Raw genomic sequence first — 19,340 nt, 5'->3', positions numbered from 1 at the left:
AAGGGACTATTAAGATTTTTTTTTGAGAAGGAGAGAGGAATAGCAAGAATCAGAAGGATTTATGGACAGTGTTCCAGAGATAAGGACTGAGGTGACTGCTAGCTTCATTACCTATGGTGGCAGAGAAGGATAGGTATGAGAGGGGGTGAGAGAACTGAATATGGAAGAGGATGTATGGTTGGAGGAGGTTGCAGAGATAGTGAAGTGGAACACAATGGGGCACAGAATTATATACATACATAGGATATATGGCAGAAACAGGCTATTCAGCCTGATCAGTCCATACTAGCATTTATGCTCCACATGAGTCTTATCCCATATTTCCTCATCTAAATCTATTATTGTAACCTCTACTCCCTTCTCCCTCGTGTGCTTGTCTAACTTCTCCTTAAATCCACCTAAACTATTCACTTCAACCACTTCCTATGTCAGCAAGTTCTACATTCTCACCACTCTTTGGGTGAAGTTTACTCTGAATTCTCGGTTGGATTTCTTGTTGATCATCTTATATTGATGGCTTCTAGTTATGTTTCCTCTTGTGGGGAACAGCAATCTCTCTGTTCAAAGACCTCTAATAGTCACTGATCTTTTCTTGATACACATACCTATGCATTTCTGATATCACCCTTGTAAATCTTCTTTGTATGCTCTCCAACGCCTCTACGTCAGGCTTGTCCAACAGGCAGGCTGAAGGCCAGAATCCGACCTGCCACACCTGTTTATGTGGCCTGCCAAGCATTGTCCAAGATACACAGAAGAATAATGAGGTAAACTACATTTCTACAGCAGGACTGGAAATTATCACCATTAATCACCCATAATACTAATCAATGAATGCAATTATGCCTTCTTCATAAAGATGTAGATTCTTGTTGTTGGACTCATAGCAAGATAAATTTCCATTCATCTGATGCCATTTCCTTTTCTGCCCAGGAGGAGCCCCTTATGTGAAAAGTTTGGACAAAAATCAAGATCACTCCTGACAGACGGGCATCTGTCCAGGATACTCTGACGCACTACCTCAGGCGTACAGGCAGGCATTGATTTCTTATACAAGCAAAAATAATGCCAGATATCATCAGTGTTCAATATGGTGTGGAGAAGGGAAGGCAATAAATTAGTCTTCTCATTTGAAGCTTGTTCATAAAGATGCAGGTTTCTATTGTTTGGATTCATAGACAGATAAATTTCCATTCATGTGATTCGGTTTCCTTTTCTTCCCAAAACTTGTACACCAGTCCCCACGAGAGGGGAAAAAAACTGAAAGGTGGCTCCTCAAGCGAAAAGGTTAAACAAGCCCGGATAACAAGGATATCGAGTCTATGTCCTTTCTATAATCTGGCGACCAGAGCTGCACATTCGATGGAGCTTTAGCATAGCTTCCCTACTTTTCAATTGTATCCCTCTAGAAATAAAAGTTTTGTGCTTGTTTTTTCTTTGAGGGTGAGGTCAAAGGTTTCAAATTGGATGTTTTGGGGAACAAGGGGAGCCAATGTAGGTCAGTGAGCTTCCGACTGTTGAAATAGCATTTGTTTGCATGGTACATGATTCAGGTAGCCCCTGTATTTTGGGAAAGTTGGAGTCATTGAGGATGGACAATGAATAATTAATTAGTGAAAAAAATACTAGGAATCTGAAGGTAGCGAAGAAGTTTGTTTGAGCGTTTCAGCAGCTAGAAAAGGGGGTTGGAGGTATAAGCACAGATCAGCCACACTGGAGGTGGAAACCACCAGATTTGGTAATGGCAGATGCAATAGGTGAAGCTTAGCACAGTTTTGAGCACATCACAGTTGCATAGTTTTGATCACCAAAGTAGCTCGGGAGATGAATGTTGGAACCAAGGGGTCAGAGTTTAGAGTGTATGCTAAAAACAATGGCATCGATCTTTCCAACATTAAGCTGAACGAAACTGCAATTAATCCATAACTTAAGGATGTGAAAGCATTACACAGGGTGCAGAAAAGATTCACGAGAATGGTTCCAGAGACAATGAACTTCAGCTACGTAGATAGATTTGAGAGGCTGAGGCTGCTCTCTGTGGAGAAGGGAAGATTTTATGGAGGCTTTCAAAATCATGAGGAGGTTTGGACAGAATAGCTGGGGAGAAACTGTTCCCTTTGACAGAAGGCTTGAAAACAGAGGACACCAATTTAAAAGGTGAATGGCAAAGAACCAGAGGCAACATGAGGACATTTAAAAAAAATACAGTGTAGTTTGGATCTAGAATGCTCCGCCCAAGAAGTGTGGTGGAGGCAGTTTCAATTGAGCCATTCAAAAAGAGAATTAGGTAATTTTCTGAAGCAGAAAGAGATTGCAGGGCTACAGGGAAAAGGCCGGGTGTGGGGAGGTTGGTAGAATTAGGCAAGTTTTTCTTCCAGAAAGTCAGCACAAACATGACAGGTCGAATGGCCTCCTTCTGTATCATAATTATTCTATAATTTGATTCATGCCACACAAGCAACCAACAGCGTGCAAGTGAGCCTGGAGTTGACATCAATAAACGTACAGTCACTGCCACCTTGCCTATGCAAGGAATGGTTAACATATGGTTAAGGAATAGGAGACGCTAATCCTTTAGCCTTGGAGTCAGAGTTTAAATTCAGTCCAGCAGCAGAAAAGTAGGATTGTGCCAACATCAACAGTGAAATAAGCTTGAGGACCTGGATCTGTACGAAGTTCCCATGTAGTATGCTGGTCTACAGACTTGCTTGAAAGCATCAGACATTGTTACTACAAAAGTCTCAGTAGTAACAGGAAAGACAGGTAGTGCCAGTAATTCTCCAGATAGTTGTTCTGCAGCCAACTCTTTCATCTGATGCTGTGGAGATTTCCTGACATGCACTATAGCATTTATACACTCCTGTCCTGCAATATGTTCACTTTCTTTTGCTGCAATATATCGGATGTGTAAATCCCTCTGTGGCTTGATAGTAGTGGGTGACTGCTAATGGCTGGGTTTATAGTTCAGCATTCTTTTAGGTAGTTAAGACTTCTCCAACTCTTGCTTAAGATCAATACGTTCAAGCTCCATGTGACGGTCAGCTAGTTTTTCTAAGGTTCCCTTCAGCTGTCGAAGCTCTGTAATTTGGGCCTCTGCTTCTTTACTAAGAGAAAGCATGTTGATGAGATCCATGTGAGCTCCAGCTTATATTCGTATAAATAGCCTCTGAAATTTCACTATTGATTTGATCCAATTTGGAATGGGTAGCTTTCTGCTGGTTGCTTGCAATTGTTGATGCATGTCATCGGTGGGCTCAGTGGAACATGTAGACAAATTTACCACTTTATTACTACTTCAAAGAATGATTCTCCTCAAAGGAGACAACAAAGACTTCACAATCACTGGCAGTGGAGTCAGTGTAACAAGGTCCAGATCCTCTTCTAACAGATCATACGCCTCTGCGGCTGCTTCATTCTCTTGCCCTCTTTCCTGAAAGAGCAAATTAAGGTTTAGAATCTCATATAGCAGGTGGTCACTGTCATTGTTCTTGCATCCTGTTTCTGCCTCTTCTAGCTCGTCTCTAAAGAGAAGTGAAAAATCTGCAATATCTTCCTGTGAGCCAAGGGATGGTGTTTCTTCAATAAAGGCTGTCTCACTGTGTAGTGAGTCAACTCGTTTCTGCTGCAGCTGGGGAGCAGAGAAGATTCAAGGCTACACAAGCATGTCTGTTTAATAAAGAACACTGTTGATTTGGAAGGACATAGTGTATCAATGAGTTGTCTCCCATTATGGCAAAAGATAGCTTGTCTCCGCCCTTGCTCTCTTATTGGGATAACTCCCACCTCAGAGGAAGGTCGCAGAGTTACATTATTCAGTCATGAAACTTTATCAGATAACACTGAGACACCTGTTCCTTTGTCTATTTTGACTTTGGTCTGATGCCCATTTACCTCGATGTCAGCACTCCAAAGCTGGTTTTCATTATCCATGATGTGCGTTATTTTACCTTGGATAGTCTTTTCCTGGTTGTCAAGGTCTTGAGTTTCTCAGATGGAGGTTCCGTTAACTGATTTCTCCTTGTCTTATAAACACAGATTTCCTGGAACGGCAGGCCACTTTAAAATGGCCTATCTTGCCACACCCATGGCATTGCCCAATTCAGGCAGGGCATTCTCCCCACCACAACAGGGACACTGGAAAATGGCGGTTGGTGCATTTTCAGGGCATTTCTCTGGTTGCTGCCTTGCTATATTTTTGGTTTTACAAACCAATAAATTGAATGACTTCATTAGTTTGTTCTTGGGAAATTTCCCCTCGCAAATCTCAAACAAAAGCCTTATTCTGCCTCCCCTCTTCGGCCCGTCTGGCAAGCTGTACAGTTTTGCTTCAAGTTAAATCTTCCTAAGATTATAAAAAGTCAGAGAAGCCAACAGCTATTCAATCTCTGATCATGTCATCTTTTGGTGTTTGATACTCAAATTTGCAGCTCAGCAGTACAAGTCATTGATGAATGGTGCAATCCCTTCATCCTGTTTTTGGCTGCGCTGGTTTAATTTTACCCTCTCAATAATATATATATATTTTTAAAAGATTGAAGTCAAAGGCTCTGATATATGCTCATAGGAGGCTGCCCTTTCGTACACCCACTGTCTGACAAGCATGTCATCTGCTACGCTCCCAATAGTGTATAACAAAGTGCTCAATTTATCTTTGTTCTCTTTAGCTGAGAGACGTGAGGCGCTGCAGTATTGGGTAAAACCTTTGTTCACCAATTGCTTAGCCTGTCTGGGGCTCTCAATATTTTGAAAAGATTCTGGTAGGGATGAAGTAGTAGCCATTGCACACCCAGATTCAAGGTTGTATTTTCCCACTGTACTTGTCCTTCCAGTTGCTTGGCAGTAATCATTATTCAGTGGTCTCCGGTTGGGTTGGTCTTGAAAGTCCTTCATCTGCTGAGTTACACTTGAGGCTTTTCCTGCCATTTTCTACCTTTCTGCTGTGAGTATAGTCAGGCTGCCACCATCTATAATGATGGGTTTGTCTCAGGATTTGTTAGCCTCTTATACTAGACGAGATCTCGCTGGAGGCAATGGTCTTTGTTCAAAAAACATTTATTTACATGTATTTACAATGGTTAAATAAGACCACCATATAGGGCAGCTCCAGCCATCCTCTGAGTGACATAGCTTCCTTTGGACATGCTCAGTATGCTCATAATCTACAATTTACTCCACTAATTACAATACAGTTTATCTCAGGGAAACTGCACAGCCCCCACCCATAGGAACTCTTTATGGCATGTATTTTTTGAATGGGTTTATCTATTTGCCAAGTCAAAAGTTGCACTTCAAACAACTACAAAGATACAAGATGCAGTTGAAAACAAATTGCTTTATTCATTGTAGGATATAACTGTACAAAAGCATTTCATTCTCTCTAATCTAATTGCAGCTGCAACATTCTACAGAAACTGCTTTGCACTGACACAAAAGTACTAATAACTGTTGCTTTATTGTTTTTTGCTACAATTGACAGATGATTAACACTTCGTTTTTTGATGGTGGATAGTTTAGTTCACTCTATTTTAAACAAGCTTCCAAATCAGATCTATACACTAGTTTTCAGCCAAAAGCACATGATTATCACAGATCAGGAAGGTTAATCATCTCATCTTAATTTATTACAAATTAAATCCCAAAACCCACTTATTTGCAGCATTCTATCGTCAATTTAAAGTTGCCAATCCATCATCTCCATCGCTTAATCTCAAAGAGTACTGCACTTTGATCACCATGGAAGTTTCCCACTATCAGCCCTAAAATTACACTTTATTTATTTCAACCTGTGCCTCTTTATTCTACTCCTGCAATTAAACTTCAGATAATATTCTGGGTTTACCTCTTCAGTCCCATTAACCTTATACACCACTACCAGGTCAATTTTAGCAATACTACAGATGCTGGAAATCTGAAATATAAACAGGAAATGCAGAAAATATTCAGCAGATCTGGCAGCATCTGTGGAGTGAGAAACAGATTTAATGTCGAGTCAAATGTGACTCTTCTTCAGAACAGGGGAGCCATATTTGACTTGAAACATTAACTCTGTTTCTTTGTCTCCACAGATGCTGCCATACCCACTGAGTATTTCCAGTGCTTACTATTTTTACTTCAGCTTTCAGATACCTCCTTGCTAGGTTGAAAAGCAACATTTTCTCAAATCATTCCTCAGAACTCAGGTTCCCGACAAGAGGGATCAGCTCCACTGCACAGCACTGTCTACTTTGTCTGATGGCAACCAAAAATGGACACAGTATTCAAGGTCAGAATGCAGTTTGATCATTATCTCCTCTGATTTTTTTTAATCCTACTATCTTGGCTCTGTGATTCACAATACTGGTGGCTTTGGTGATTACTGTTTTGCACTGGTTGGATAGGTTTTAGCATCAGGTCAAACATACAGGGAACAAAGGGACAATTAGAATTAGGGGACAATTAGCTGGTCTGCATTTCAATGCCATTTACCTGCCTATGACACCTGTCCCTTAACACCTTTACTGGGAGAAAAAAATGTCATGTCAGTCTTGGAAAATGTCAATTGAACCAGCACGACAGGACTTTTTGGGAGGGGGTAAAGAAAAAGAATTGGAGATTATTCTCATTGTCCTTTGTGTGAATAAATGAACTTACTGATTTTCCTCCTGAATGGCAGAGCTCTAGTTTTAATATCGCACCCCCTCTCTAAATTTACTCTATCAAATTCTTTAAGTACTTCAATGAGATCAACCTTCTAAACAGAAAAGAATGCTGACACATTTATACAAACTATATTTGTAACTTAACCCTTTAGGGGTAGGCATCATTCTTGTGAATTTGCGCTACACCCTCTCCAAGGTCAACATATCCTATCTGAAATGTGGTGCTCAAAACCAAGTGCAGTATTTCAGACGGGGTTTGAGCAAGGCTCTGTACAACTGAAGCATAACTGGCACGCACGCACACACACCCCGGCCCATTGTATTCCAACCCACATTCCATTAGCCGTATTGATTATTTTTTTCATTACTCTGCATTAACTTTTAGTGGCTGTGTACAGAGAAACCTAAACATTTGCTCTTCCGCAGCTCCTAGTCTCTCACCATTAATAAAATGTTACAACATGTCTTTCTTGGATTAAAGTGGGTGATCCCACACTTCCCTGGATTTGTCAGTTTGGAGGATGCAAAAGATGTAAGAAGGGGGCAACGCCGTGAAGGAATTTGAAAACAAGGACAGGATTTTTAAAATAGAGCTTGGAACCAATGTAGGTCAGCAAGCACAGGGGTGATATTTATTATGACCAATTCACTCTAATGTTTGAGCAGTCTCTCTGCACCTCCTAATTTGGAAACAACTGCAACTATGACCACTTTCTACCGAGTGTCTGAATCTAGGTCATTTATTTCAATTAGAAACAATAGCTCTCACAGCATCAAGGCCCAAAACATTTCCCAAACTCCTATGATCAGTACTCATCACTCTCTACCTGTAAGATTTTATTCACTGCCAAGATTTACCCCCAAGTCCTCGGTATCGAGTTTGAAACCCTCTCAGAAGAGACACTGAATAGCTTTTTGTAAGTTATATATAATACATCAGTGTTTTTCTACTCCCTCCAAGTCGAGGAGGGTCAGTCAGAACCTTTGGCTTCTTAGTCCATATTTCCTAGGTTATTATTATAGTATAAATAATCTTAACGTTTACTCCTGACAAACAATGCCATTATTTTATGCAAAACTGAAAGTGGTCAATTCTGACATTATCTTGAATATAAGCATGTTATGCTAATCTCTTGCTACTTTCCCAGTATCCATCAACTCCCCAAGATTAAGTACAGTAGACATAATGAAGTTTAAATGGATCAGTGTGCTAAAAAAAATGTTTACTTTGCCACGTTGTACTTTTACTCTCTTCTCTAAATCGACAGTGTCAAATGCTGGCAACTACATTGAATAAAGTACTTCTAATGCAATCAATAGGCAAGTTTTTATTCAATGTACCTCTATTTTATGGTCATCAGTTGCGTTCTATATCATGATTCATTTTTAAATTAGGGCACTGGGAATTGACAGGTCACAAGGTGTAGTGTCACAGAATATTGCAAAGTCAACACGATAGCAAGTTTCTTTTTATATAAAGCCACTGTTTGTTGCCAAACCCATGTACTGCCTCAGGACAAGTTCTGAACACTGCATCAACCTGCTTTTGCTACAATTCAGAACCTAGTACAGGACTGTGCCAGCTTCTAATATTGAGCACTGCAGAAAGCACAGTAATTTACTATGTCCACTTCGGTCAGCTCACACCAAGGTTTATGCGAATTTCAAGTTGAAAAAACACAGCTGCAAGAATGTTAATTAGGATTTTTTTTCCTGTTTCTAGATCACAAATCCATAGGATTGAAAACATTTACATTGAAATATGTATTTGTACAGAGGCTTGATGAGTCTAAAATACTATGATCTCTTTTTTTAAGAAAGGATATAAATGCACTAGAAGCAGTTCAGAGAAGGTTCAACTGATGCCTGGGGTTTGGTTGGGTGGGTGGGTGGGGGGGTGGGGGGGGTGCAGTTATCTTACGAGGAAAGGCTGGGCCTGTATCCAATGGAGTTTAAGAGATTGAGAGGTGATCTTATTGAAACACACAAAATCCTGAGGGACCACAGGGTGGATGCTGAAAGGATGTTTCCCCTTGTAGGAGAGACTAGATTTAGGGGACACAGTTCAAAAATAAAGGGGTCACCCATTTAAGATGCAGATGAGAAGAAATTTCTCCTCGTGGGATCGTGAATTGCTGGAACACTCAGCCCCAGAGTGTGGTGGAGGAAAGGTCAATGAATATTTTTAAGGCAGAGGTGGACAGATTTTTGACTGAGAAGGGAGTCAGAAGGTTATTGGGGGTAGGCAGAATGTGGAGTTGAGGCCACAATCAAATCAGCCATGATCTTATTGAATGGCTGAGCAGGCTCAAGGGGCCAATAATTTACTCCTGCTCCCAATTCATATAAAACACATCCAATTGCAATGTCAAAAAATAAAAAAGGAATAGATTTCTTTAAATTTATGGCTCATCTGCATTGCACCCTGCTTAGGAAGGAAACATCAGAATCCAACTTTCCTACATTTGCACTACAGCTTGCAGAGAAGTCACAATGTGCACCTGATGCTTTAGGGCACTGTATGTGTGCATGGACCAGAACAAGTGTAGACCTTTTCTGCACCTTGATGTCATAGCATTAAATTGAAACTAAACAGGCTTGCCTGTGAATGAAAACATCATCAATTTATATTTGATATGAGACAATTTTCTCATCAAGATGAAAGAGGTAAGGTGGGGGGAAAACAGAGTATATCAGGCAAGAATAAGCTTGGGTTAAGCCACTATGTCTCAACACGGTGGATTAATATCAACTGGACACCAGCTCAAATGTAAGTAAGTGTTTGTTTAAATATAATCCCCACCACAGCCATCCCATGGATTCTGCATGAGATTACAATTTTATTAGCAGTTTAGTAGTGGGATTGGCAACCACCAGGAACTAGGTTCACTGCCAAAATTACAACGGTCCCAACAGAAAGAAAATCATCCATCGCATCACTCTGGACTGGATGTGTTGGGTCAATGTGGGAATACGCAAGGTTTACTGAATTGTCCCACTGAGCTGGTCATCGTCAATCTAATAATTGTAATGTTGTTGAAGGCACTGACATTGGATGTAATCTTACTGGGATAAATCAGTTCAAAATCAATTTACCAATATAAAAAGTAGTATTAACCTGCATAAACAAAAATGAAAAGATGTTGAATTCTATTCACAACTACAAAGAATGACACGAGTAGGGAATTGCAAATGTGATAAAATCTGTCCTAGCCTCCATCGTTAATTTTCCCAGTAGCTAACAGCAACACTGCACATTTTAAAAAAGCCAGTAATTTCCTACTCAAATTCAAAGCTCACATTACAACAAAAACTAAATTAGCCTGGTAAAATATTCCATAGTTAAAGTTATTTCAAAGGAGAACCAGGCACCCTCAGGTGTTAACTTGCAATCTCTCCCTTCTCCCCAAAGTGTAATTTGACAATTGTTCTTGCCTATGCTTAAGCCTACAGCATGCAGTGTCAGTATCTACTTCAGTAAGGACAAAAAAATGTGCACCCAGGAGCAACAACGGAATGTCCGGTCACGGTAAAACCAGAGGCAAAGGGCGTGCCAAGGCCAAGACTCACTCCTCCAGAGCCGGTCTCCAGTTCCCCGTTGGCTGTATCCACCAGCTGCTGCGCAAGGGTCACTATGTCGAGCGTGTCGGGGCCGGAGACCCCGTCTCCTTGGCCGCCATCCTCGAGTATCTGATGGCCGAGATCCTCGAGCTGGCCAGCAACGTGGCCCAGGACAACAAGACGACCCGCATCATCCCCAACCACCTGCAGCTCACTATCCGCAATGATGAGCAGCTCAATAAGCTGCTGGGAGGGGTCAGCATGGCCCAAGGTGGGGTCCTGCCCAACATCCAGGCTCTGCTGCTGCCCAAGAAAACAGGCCACCCCAGCAAGGTTTGCACCTGAAGGGGCGAGGTCAGAAAAATCAAAATAATTTGGAAGAATGAAGAGCTTACACCTTGTCTTTATATCAGCTGCTGTGAAGCAGCATAATTTATAAATAACCTCTGGCTGTTATCTCAATCTCCTTCAGGTATCTCTAAGCCAGGACATCGTCTGCAGCTGACAGGGCAGGTGATTCAACTGCTTCAAACCTCACAAGCTGGTTGGTCAGTATAAAACATCACCAGTCATCTGACAGCTTTCCTATTTCCTAGAGGAATCCAGCTCAGCACCTTCCAATCAACCTCCTCCCCATCCTCAGTCTCGCCTGAAGCCCCAGCATTCCAAATCCAACGCAATATGTTGTTATCTGCTTCAGATCAGGGACGACAATATCAGTACTGAGTATGTTAGTACTGACAATGTCAGTTCCACAGAGACTTGGTAAAATAGACTCTGAATTTCTATAGGCTCCTTGTAGATTTGACCTTTTCTACTTTCACTCCAGGTCTGTGATCATAATGTACACCGAATCCTCAACACGAAGGCTACGTGCAACAAATACACGTGGAACACTGCTTCTGAGCCAATGGGACAAATATATCTTAAATGTAACATTGTTATTTTTCACAAAATTGGAAGTCAATGAGTACCAGAATCTCTCAATATATCAGACTTCAAAGATTCCAGATACATTGAACTTACATGTCTTACTGTGTTCTTTTGAGAGGAGATAATTGGCCAGCGGTGGTGTATATGTCAAGCACTGTATAGTGGAGTTCAAGAAACATGTATTTCCCAGGTTGTGGAGTCCAGCTCCGACTCTGCACACACGTACCCATTTCATGGACAGTTTTTCCATAGGAAATAGCACTTTCTGAGGGGCTGGGATACCATCATTTAGAGTGCCACTGGTTTCATAGACTGAAAAGTACAAAAAAAGCATGATGTAGTTTGGAAACAGGGAAACAGTGAAAATTCAACTGTATAAATGACAAAGGTCTCCTTTACAGTTACACCAGCTTTATTTCCACAAGAAAATACTGATGAGGGCTGACATATCAGCTAACAATGACAAGACAGATTCATAAGAATTGAGCTATAACCAATTTGCAGCTACAGGAACAGTTTTAAATGTTTAAATATTCAGAGAGAGCTTTATTGTAACAATGTCTAAAAGAACTTCTTGTACAAGGACAAGCCAGCTAATATACTGTTAAGTCTTTCATTACAGACACTTTCTGCTCTTAGGATAAATGTTTTAAATTTAAAACTGAAACCAAAACTCAGCATTAGACCTTTCTTCAAAATCACATCCGCATCTCCACAGCACTTCAACAATCTCAGTTAAACAACAAAAAGCAAAGAACATTCATGTATCGTGTTTACAAACTTTAAAATACCCTGATCTCATTAGATAAAGAACATGAAGCTATTCTTCATGGGAATCATTTAAGGAATATGAATATTGGTTGATGACATTTTCCACACAAATTCTGACATTGTAAACTGCAAAACCAACATGCAAACCTTATAGGTTATTTTTTGTTAAATGCAAATTTAGCATTTACTATTTCTTAAAAACAGTAATACAGTTGCAGAAATAACACTGCCTATTCCCAAAAATGAGCCAGATAAACAACTGAAAATTCATCAGTTTGCTTCTAGAATGCAGCCATTACAGTATATATTGATGTTTCATGCCCACTGGAAAATACAAATTTTGTTAGTAGCACTATTACAATCATTGCAAGTGACATCCAAGTTTTTTTTGCAAATGTTTAAGTCATCAATTCATACCAGTTACACAGAAACGTGAAGCCATATTACACTCCCATAGCCACTACATTCACTGAACCTCAGGCTGCGCTTAGCAATAAAATAGTATTCAAATAGGTTGGATATACATTACCCTGTTTTTTTGTTGGGGTGGAACAAGCATTTTTCTGACCAGTTGCCCCTTCAGCTTTAGGGTTCAAAATGACATATTTGCTCTTCAGAGTTTCTAGCTGACAGGAAAAGCTCCTGCTGGCAGGCTCAAATTCAATTTTCTCAAGAAGAACCTTCTTTGCTGAAGCTGCAATCAGCTTGTTGAGGTCACCTTCATCAGCAGAATCCTTCCGTCCAGGTTTCAGGGCTTCTTTCAACTTGTCTACTATAGGCATGGTGCATAACTAAAATACAAAAAATGTAATGAGCTTAAATCATCTCCCACCAGCAGCACAATTAACTAATCGATATAAAATTGAGCTAACTTTGTTCCCTTTGGTTTATCGTGGCACTGTTATTGCAAAGTGATCAGATAGCATGCGGAATTAATATTTTTCTTTTGCCAATTATTATTCATTTCTTCAACTTGAACATGCAACATGTTTCTCCAGAAGGATCTTTCACTGAACCTAAAGTCAAACTTTGCAATGTATACCTAGCTCAAGGACTAGGGAATTTGAAATGCAGAGATTAACCAAGGTAACAGAGAGAAGTCACAAGTAGACACAATGGCCCACAACTTGCAATCTCCGGATGGTCGTACCCGGAGGTACCCACCCCTGAAGATGTGCTGAGGGACCCCTCAGAAGCCCCAATGCACTGATTACGCAGGAATTTCCCAGAAAGTTTGGACTTCCAATGGAATTGCCCTACGCCTGCAACCCTCCACAACTCCAAGCTAAAGTTGGATGGTTCCAACTTACTTACAAGAACAGTTGCCCAGGAAATGTTAGAAGGATTAAAACCAGTTCTAGCTCCTGGATGACTATACTGCTGATGCACGCACCCCCCCAAGTGGCTTTGATACCTTTAAACGTACCGGAATATGGCAGCTAGTGTCGTTAAATAAAGGGAGTGCGGCTTGGCTTCCCCAGGCGCTCCTGCACTACGAGGAAGGACACCCAGAACAGACATGCTCTACATTTTGCAGGAGGCCCAGTTCGGAAGTCCAGGTAAGAAATGTGCAAAGTCCGGTGCAAAGTAAATAGGTAGATTTGGCCTAATTACATGCACCAACTTAAGGCAAAGAATTTAGTCTGATCGCCTTTTACCAAATATTCATTACAACTGTGGCCATACATTTTCCCCAGTTCTCCACAAGATGGAGAAGTTCATTGCCCTTTTAAAGACACTTTTTAGGTGGTGTTTTAATTTTAATTAAACACATTGCTCTACAGTTCCTCCACAAGATTCTCCTTTGTCAAAGAGAATGGTGGACCCACAAGAGTTAAGTTAATGTTCAGAGTTATCAATGAGACACATTCTACATTAATCTTACATACAACAGACACGAGCTACCATAGTAGACACTACCAAGAGCCTACTTTGCATTGAAAAATCAATTCTAACTCCATTAAACCTTAAACTTTGAAACCAATAAAAGGTATTTTGCCTTCTCTTCACAACAATCTAGGATCTAAACAAAGTTGTTGTATTGACATTGATTTGGCGAGATCCAGGTAATTAGCCAAAATGTAATACAACTACAACTTTTCCTCATAGGACCAAAACTTACTGAACTGAAGGGATTCAAAGTGTATTTAGCTAAAGATACACAACAGCACTGAAATTATTCAAAATCATGTCTGACCAATTACCGAGTATAGACACAATCTTATGATTTTTCAGGGACTCTGAAGCACTTCCATAACATCATTAAATAAACCATAGTGCTGAGTCCTAAAGCAAAGTAAAAATTGCACAATGCAATTTTAAAACAGGAAACTGACTAATTAATGACTAGCATAATTAATTTCACAGCATAATTAATTTGTTCCCTCATCTCTGGAACTTGGGCCAAATTCAGTGCACCTGTCCACAGGAATGAAGGGTAATTATGATATATTATATATAGAAGCACGGAGACATTTTTCACCAACGCAATCAAAATGAGAACAAGTGCACCTTTAACAAATATGCTAAAATTTGTTATTGATTTAGCTACTTCATTCTGACTGTGGAAAAAAAAATCCTACAAATGATCAGTTTGCACAAATCCAGATTTTATCAAAGGCTAATCCATTTAGAAATCACGCAACTTCATGAGGTTAATTTGATACCAGAAAAATACAAGTGACAGTAATTTCATTTTTCGATGTACACGTCACATTGAGGAAAGAAAGCAAGAAGCTATAAACTGTGCTTTAATATATAAAGAAAGGAGGGGTATTGGCAAATAATGAAGGAAGATATTCAAAGGAGAAAATAAAACATACAAAATAATACATTTGTTAACTGCTTCTGTGGTTGATCCACAGTTGATCCAAAAGTGGAATGGAAGCGTTTTAAAAAAAATTAACAAGGCTTTACAAAATGTAGTTCACCTTTGCAATAACATGCTAGTGCAATGCCTGCCACCAGAGCAAGCAGCCTTTTTGAAGGAAAAGATAAGAGATTCAGCATTGCAGCTGCTTTAATAAGTACGCACTAAGTCCAGCAGACCTATCTTGATTTTTTTTTTTGCAGAACCATAGAGTCAGTATAGAGACTTTCATGCTGATCGGCAGATTTGGAACCCCAGTTCAAACTCTCCAGATTTTACAGCAAAGCACTTTAATTAAACTGGGTACAAGTATTTTAGGAATAGTGTGCGAGAGAGGGCTCCCCACATGTAAAAAATCTTGGAGGGAAGATTTAAGTAATTTCCAAATCATAAAGACAAGGCAAGGCTATTTGAAAATTTGACAATTAAAAACAGGTCATGTTTTCAAGCTATAGCAAATTCATGACAGGTGACTACTTATGAGACACTGACAGGTAGCAATGAGCTGAAGAGAAATAAAGGAATCCTTTGCTTTTTTTTGAAAACATACGTTAACTTCAAAAGTTGGAAAAGAATGATGTTTCCAGTAGTCAATGTCTTATCAATTTCATAGTTTGTCTCATTTGTAAAAACTTTCCAACATTTACCCACATTTTTCACAGCAATTTTATTACATTCTTTGACAACTTTAAAAATACCAAATACTAGGAAAATATAGAAGGCCCTAACTAAAAAGAATGCCTGAGGCCACCTGACTGTAAGGTCAAAAGTAGGAACATGTAAAACAGATCAAATTACAAAACTTCTGGATCACATGTAGTACCAACTGGATGCTATACAACTGCAGTCTGCAATTTACCACAAGTAAATCGAATAAAGCCAATAGATCATGGACCTGAATGATTTGTTACATCATTCTTCATTTTTTTTAGTTATCACAAAGTTTCAATACATAAACTATGCCAACAATTTGCAAGTTTAAAAATTCCTACTTGCATAATGCTAGAAGTTGACTTAATATCAACAATAACCTCGAATGCCCCATCCCACTCTCTCATCGACCTTTCCACCAACTGGGGCTAATCTTGCCAGTCTCATTCCTGTCCAACTCACCCTTCCTACAGCTGACCCTGTGGATTCTGCTCTCACAACCCCCCTGTGCATCCTCCTCCAGGATGCTGATTCAGTTGGGGACAAGGCCCTTGCAATTCACGAACGTATTGCTAATGACATCAACATTACAGCCTTAACAGAAATTCGGCTGTGGGCTGATGATACCTTTCCCCTTAAATGAAGCTTCACAGCCTGGCCAAATCTTCCATCACTTAACCTGTCAAGACTGTCACAGTGACAATGTGGCATTTATCACCACATCCCAGCTTGGCCTGACCCCCAACTCCTCTGGCATTTTCTCCTTTCAGCATCTCCTCGTTCAAAAAAAAATCACACTCCACCACCGTCTCAAGTCTGATAAAAATTCTCACCGAGATTTCTTCATGTTTTTCCCCCTCACCCTCTGCCAACAACTCATTAACGATTTCAACCTCCACCTCAACACATCATGCTCTCAATCTCCTGAATTCACTATCCTCTTGTTCTCCTCAAATCTCTCCATTCCTGTAAACTCTCCAACCCTTATTCAGAGCCATCACCTTGATCTTTCCATCTCACTTGGCCTTACTAGTCCCAGCATATCACTCAAAGATAAGGTCATCTCTGTTCACTTCCTTCTATCACTCTCTACCCACAGTCACCTTTCATGCCCCAACCCCATCTCCTTCTGTATTCAACCCTGGGGAGAAAAAAAAACTATCCCCTAATCCACTTGCTACACTTGCAAAATCTCACAATTGGGCCTTCGGCCTTCTGCTTGCCACAAGGCAGCAGGGTCATTTGTTTTGTTGATTTACAGATTTCTCACTCGATATTTCAAGTGGCACTCATCTGAAAGGGCTCTCAAAGAAACCGGTTCATATTAAGTCTCTAATGCAGATCTTTTGTGAGATAACCAGCAACCACCATACAACTGTGTTTTTCACACCCATTCCTAGTTGTTGGGAGATTTGGATGCTGTGTCTGATGTCTCAACTTCACCTCTGCGCGTTCCCAATGAAGTCTCTCAACGTGTTCAGTACCATCACGAATAAACCTTTTCGATTTTAGTAGATCACAGGCCAGTGACTCCCATGAGTCAGCACGTAGGTTTGACCTCTTCGGCAATGCTTTGAGGACATCCCTAAAGCGTTTTAGTAGTCGTCCTGGGAGTTGCGGCAGTTGCTTTAGGAGTCTGGTGTCAGACATACCAATGGCATGTCCTGCCTAGTGGTGCTAGTTTTGAGTGATTAGCACCTCTATGCTGGGCACGCTGGCTTGGGATATGACACTGATGTTAGACCACCTTCACTGCCATCAGATTTGGAGATCTGATGAAGGGACAACTGGTGGTACTTCTCCAGTGCTTTCAAGCGCCTGCTGCAAATTGTCTAAGTTTCCGAAGCATATAGGAGACATACAACATATGTATTACTGCTATACCAGATGATCTGGTCATTTATTGCAGTTTGAGAGAGCTTGCTGTGCCTTTGAATCTGCACCAATTGAAATAATATTTCTCAATTAGCAGCTACATAAAAAGAAAACAGCATACTCTCCCGCCCAAAGGTCCATTCTCAGAGGTTGGGATCGTCAATCTCTCACTCAAGTCGCATATCAATATTCACTAAAATGGCAAACATAGATGCAAGAAAAATGGGCGTTAAGTTCCTGTGTTTAAAATAATTTGCTTTTTATACAAAAATACTGAAGCTCTCTTAAAAGTGGCAGCCACATGTAATAGACCGGGGAGGTGCAAATCTTCTAACAAGAAATGCAAAAATAAATGCAAGAGGCTACAGGAAGACATGTTTTAAGACTATAAAATAAAAATACAATTAAGTGGCTGGGAAATACTGCACTTCAAAATCAATCACTAGGAAAATAAAACCAACAGTTTACTCATTAAACAGAGTTGATTTAAGTTCTTGAACAGCCAAAACAGGTCATCTTCATTAACACAAGGTTCCATGTGTAAAAATGGGGTCAAGATGCCTAATCATCTTTCAAATAATACACTGAAAGGCTGGGGAAGGTATGTGGAGTGGGGAAAGGATCAATGGGGGAAACTGATTCACACTATTATTTTCAAGCATCAGACAAAAACACAACAACTTGAACATGCTCAAATGTCAGATGGCAGCTCATGAAAAGATCCCAACATAGATACCAACAAGACAGACAATTTTCCCAACCCATGGTTCAACAGAAAGAAAGAAGCTACAATTAGCCCATCCAATTTACTTGCTGAATTCTATAGAAGTAATTTTAACAGTTTTCAAACTAATATTCTCCTTTATTTCCCCAGGGCATCTGCTCCCTTCACATAACTCTCCTCGTAATATATACTAGCCACCGTATTTTCAATTCCAACTTAAAAATAAATTGCCAGCCTTTAGAGTTTAGCTATTTCTAGCAATATATCGATCCACTCTGAGATGTCATGTAATATTTCCCAGCACTTTCCCTTACCTCACTCCATAAAGCTACAGGCAGCTGCACACTCTTTAAATCACAAGAGTGATCTTACTTCTAAATGAGTCTACCTCTTACTTCTTAAGACCATAAGACATAGCAGCAGAAATTAGGCCATTTGGCCCATCGAGTCTGCTCCGCCATTCAATCATGGCTGATAAGTTTCTCAACCCCATTCTTCCGCCTTCTCCTCATAACCTTTGATCCCCTTACCAGTCAAGAACCTATCTATCTCGGTCTTAAATACACTCAATAACCTGGCCTCCAAAGCCTTCTGTGGCAATGAATTCCATAGATTCGCCACTCTCTGGCTAAAGAAGTTTCTCCTCATCTCTGTTCTAAAAGGTCTTCCCTTTACTCTGAGGCTGTGCCCTTGGGTCCTAGTCTCTCCTACTAATGAAAACATCTTCCCCACATCCACTCTATCCAGGCCTTTCAGTATTCTGTAAGTTTCAATCAGATCCCCCCCTCATCCTTCTAAACTCCATCGAGTATTGACCCAGAGTCCTCAAACGTTCCTCATATGTTAAGCCTTTCATTCTTGGGATAGTTCTCCTGACCCTCCTCTGGACCTTCTCCAGGGCCAGCACATCCTTTCTGAGATATGAGGCCCAAACTTGCTCACAATATTCTACATTTGGTCTTACCACAGCCCTATAAAGCCTCAGCAGCACATCCCTGCTTTTATATTCTAGTCCTCTCGAAATAAATGCCAACATTGTATTTGCCTTCCTAATTACTGACTCAACCTGCAAGTTAACCTTAAGAGAATCCTGGACTAGGACTCCCAAGTCCTTTTGCATTCCAGATTTCTGAACTCTCTCCCCATTTAGAAAATAATCTATGCCTCTATTCTTCCTACCAACGTGCATGACCTCACATTTCCCCACGTTATATTCCATCTGCCACTTCTATGCCCATTCTCCTAACCTGTCCAAATCATTCTGCAGCCTCCCCGCCTCCTCAATACTACCTGTCTCTCCACCCATCTTTGTACCATC

General features: G+C 40.4%; 1 protein-coding gene across 5 annotated transcripts in view; it reads right to left on the bottom strand.

Annotated features, from left to right (window-relative positions):
• usp36 (ubiquitin specific peptidase 36) overlaps positions 1-19,340 on the bottom strand; it is a 77,167-nt gene that overhangs the window by 45,407 nt on the left and 12,420 nt on the right. For all 5 annotated transcript variants that reach the window (XR_005946583.1, XR_005946584.1, XM_041216877.1 and 2 more), the window contains exons 2-3: positions 12,433-12,694; positions 11,226-11,444 (exon numbers count right to left, since the gene is read on the bottom strand). Coding sequence is in view for 3 of the 5 variants with exons in the window: in XM_041216877.1 (XP_041072811.1) it covers positions 11,226-11,444; positions 12,433-12,685 (472 nt within the window). In the remaining 2 variants the exon portion in view is untranslated. The remainder of the gene's footprint in view (positions 1-11,225; positions 11,445-12,432; positions 12,695-19,340) is intronic.

Source organism: Carcharodon carcharias, chromosome 22 (genome assembly GCF_017639515.1).
Source record: "Carcharodon carcharias isolate sCarCar2 chromosome 22, sCarCar2.pri, whole genome shotgun sequence".
NCBI lineage: Eukaryota > Metazoa > Chordata > Chondrichthyes > Lamniformes > Lamnidae > Carcharodon > Carcharodon carcharias.
Note: the sequence above shows the minus strand (reverse complement) of the source record. Positions and strands in the feature narration are given on the sequence as shown.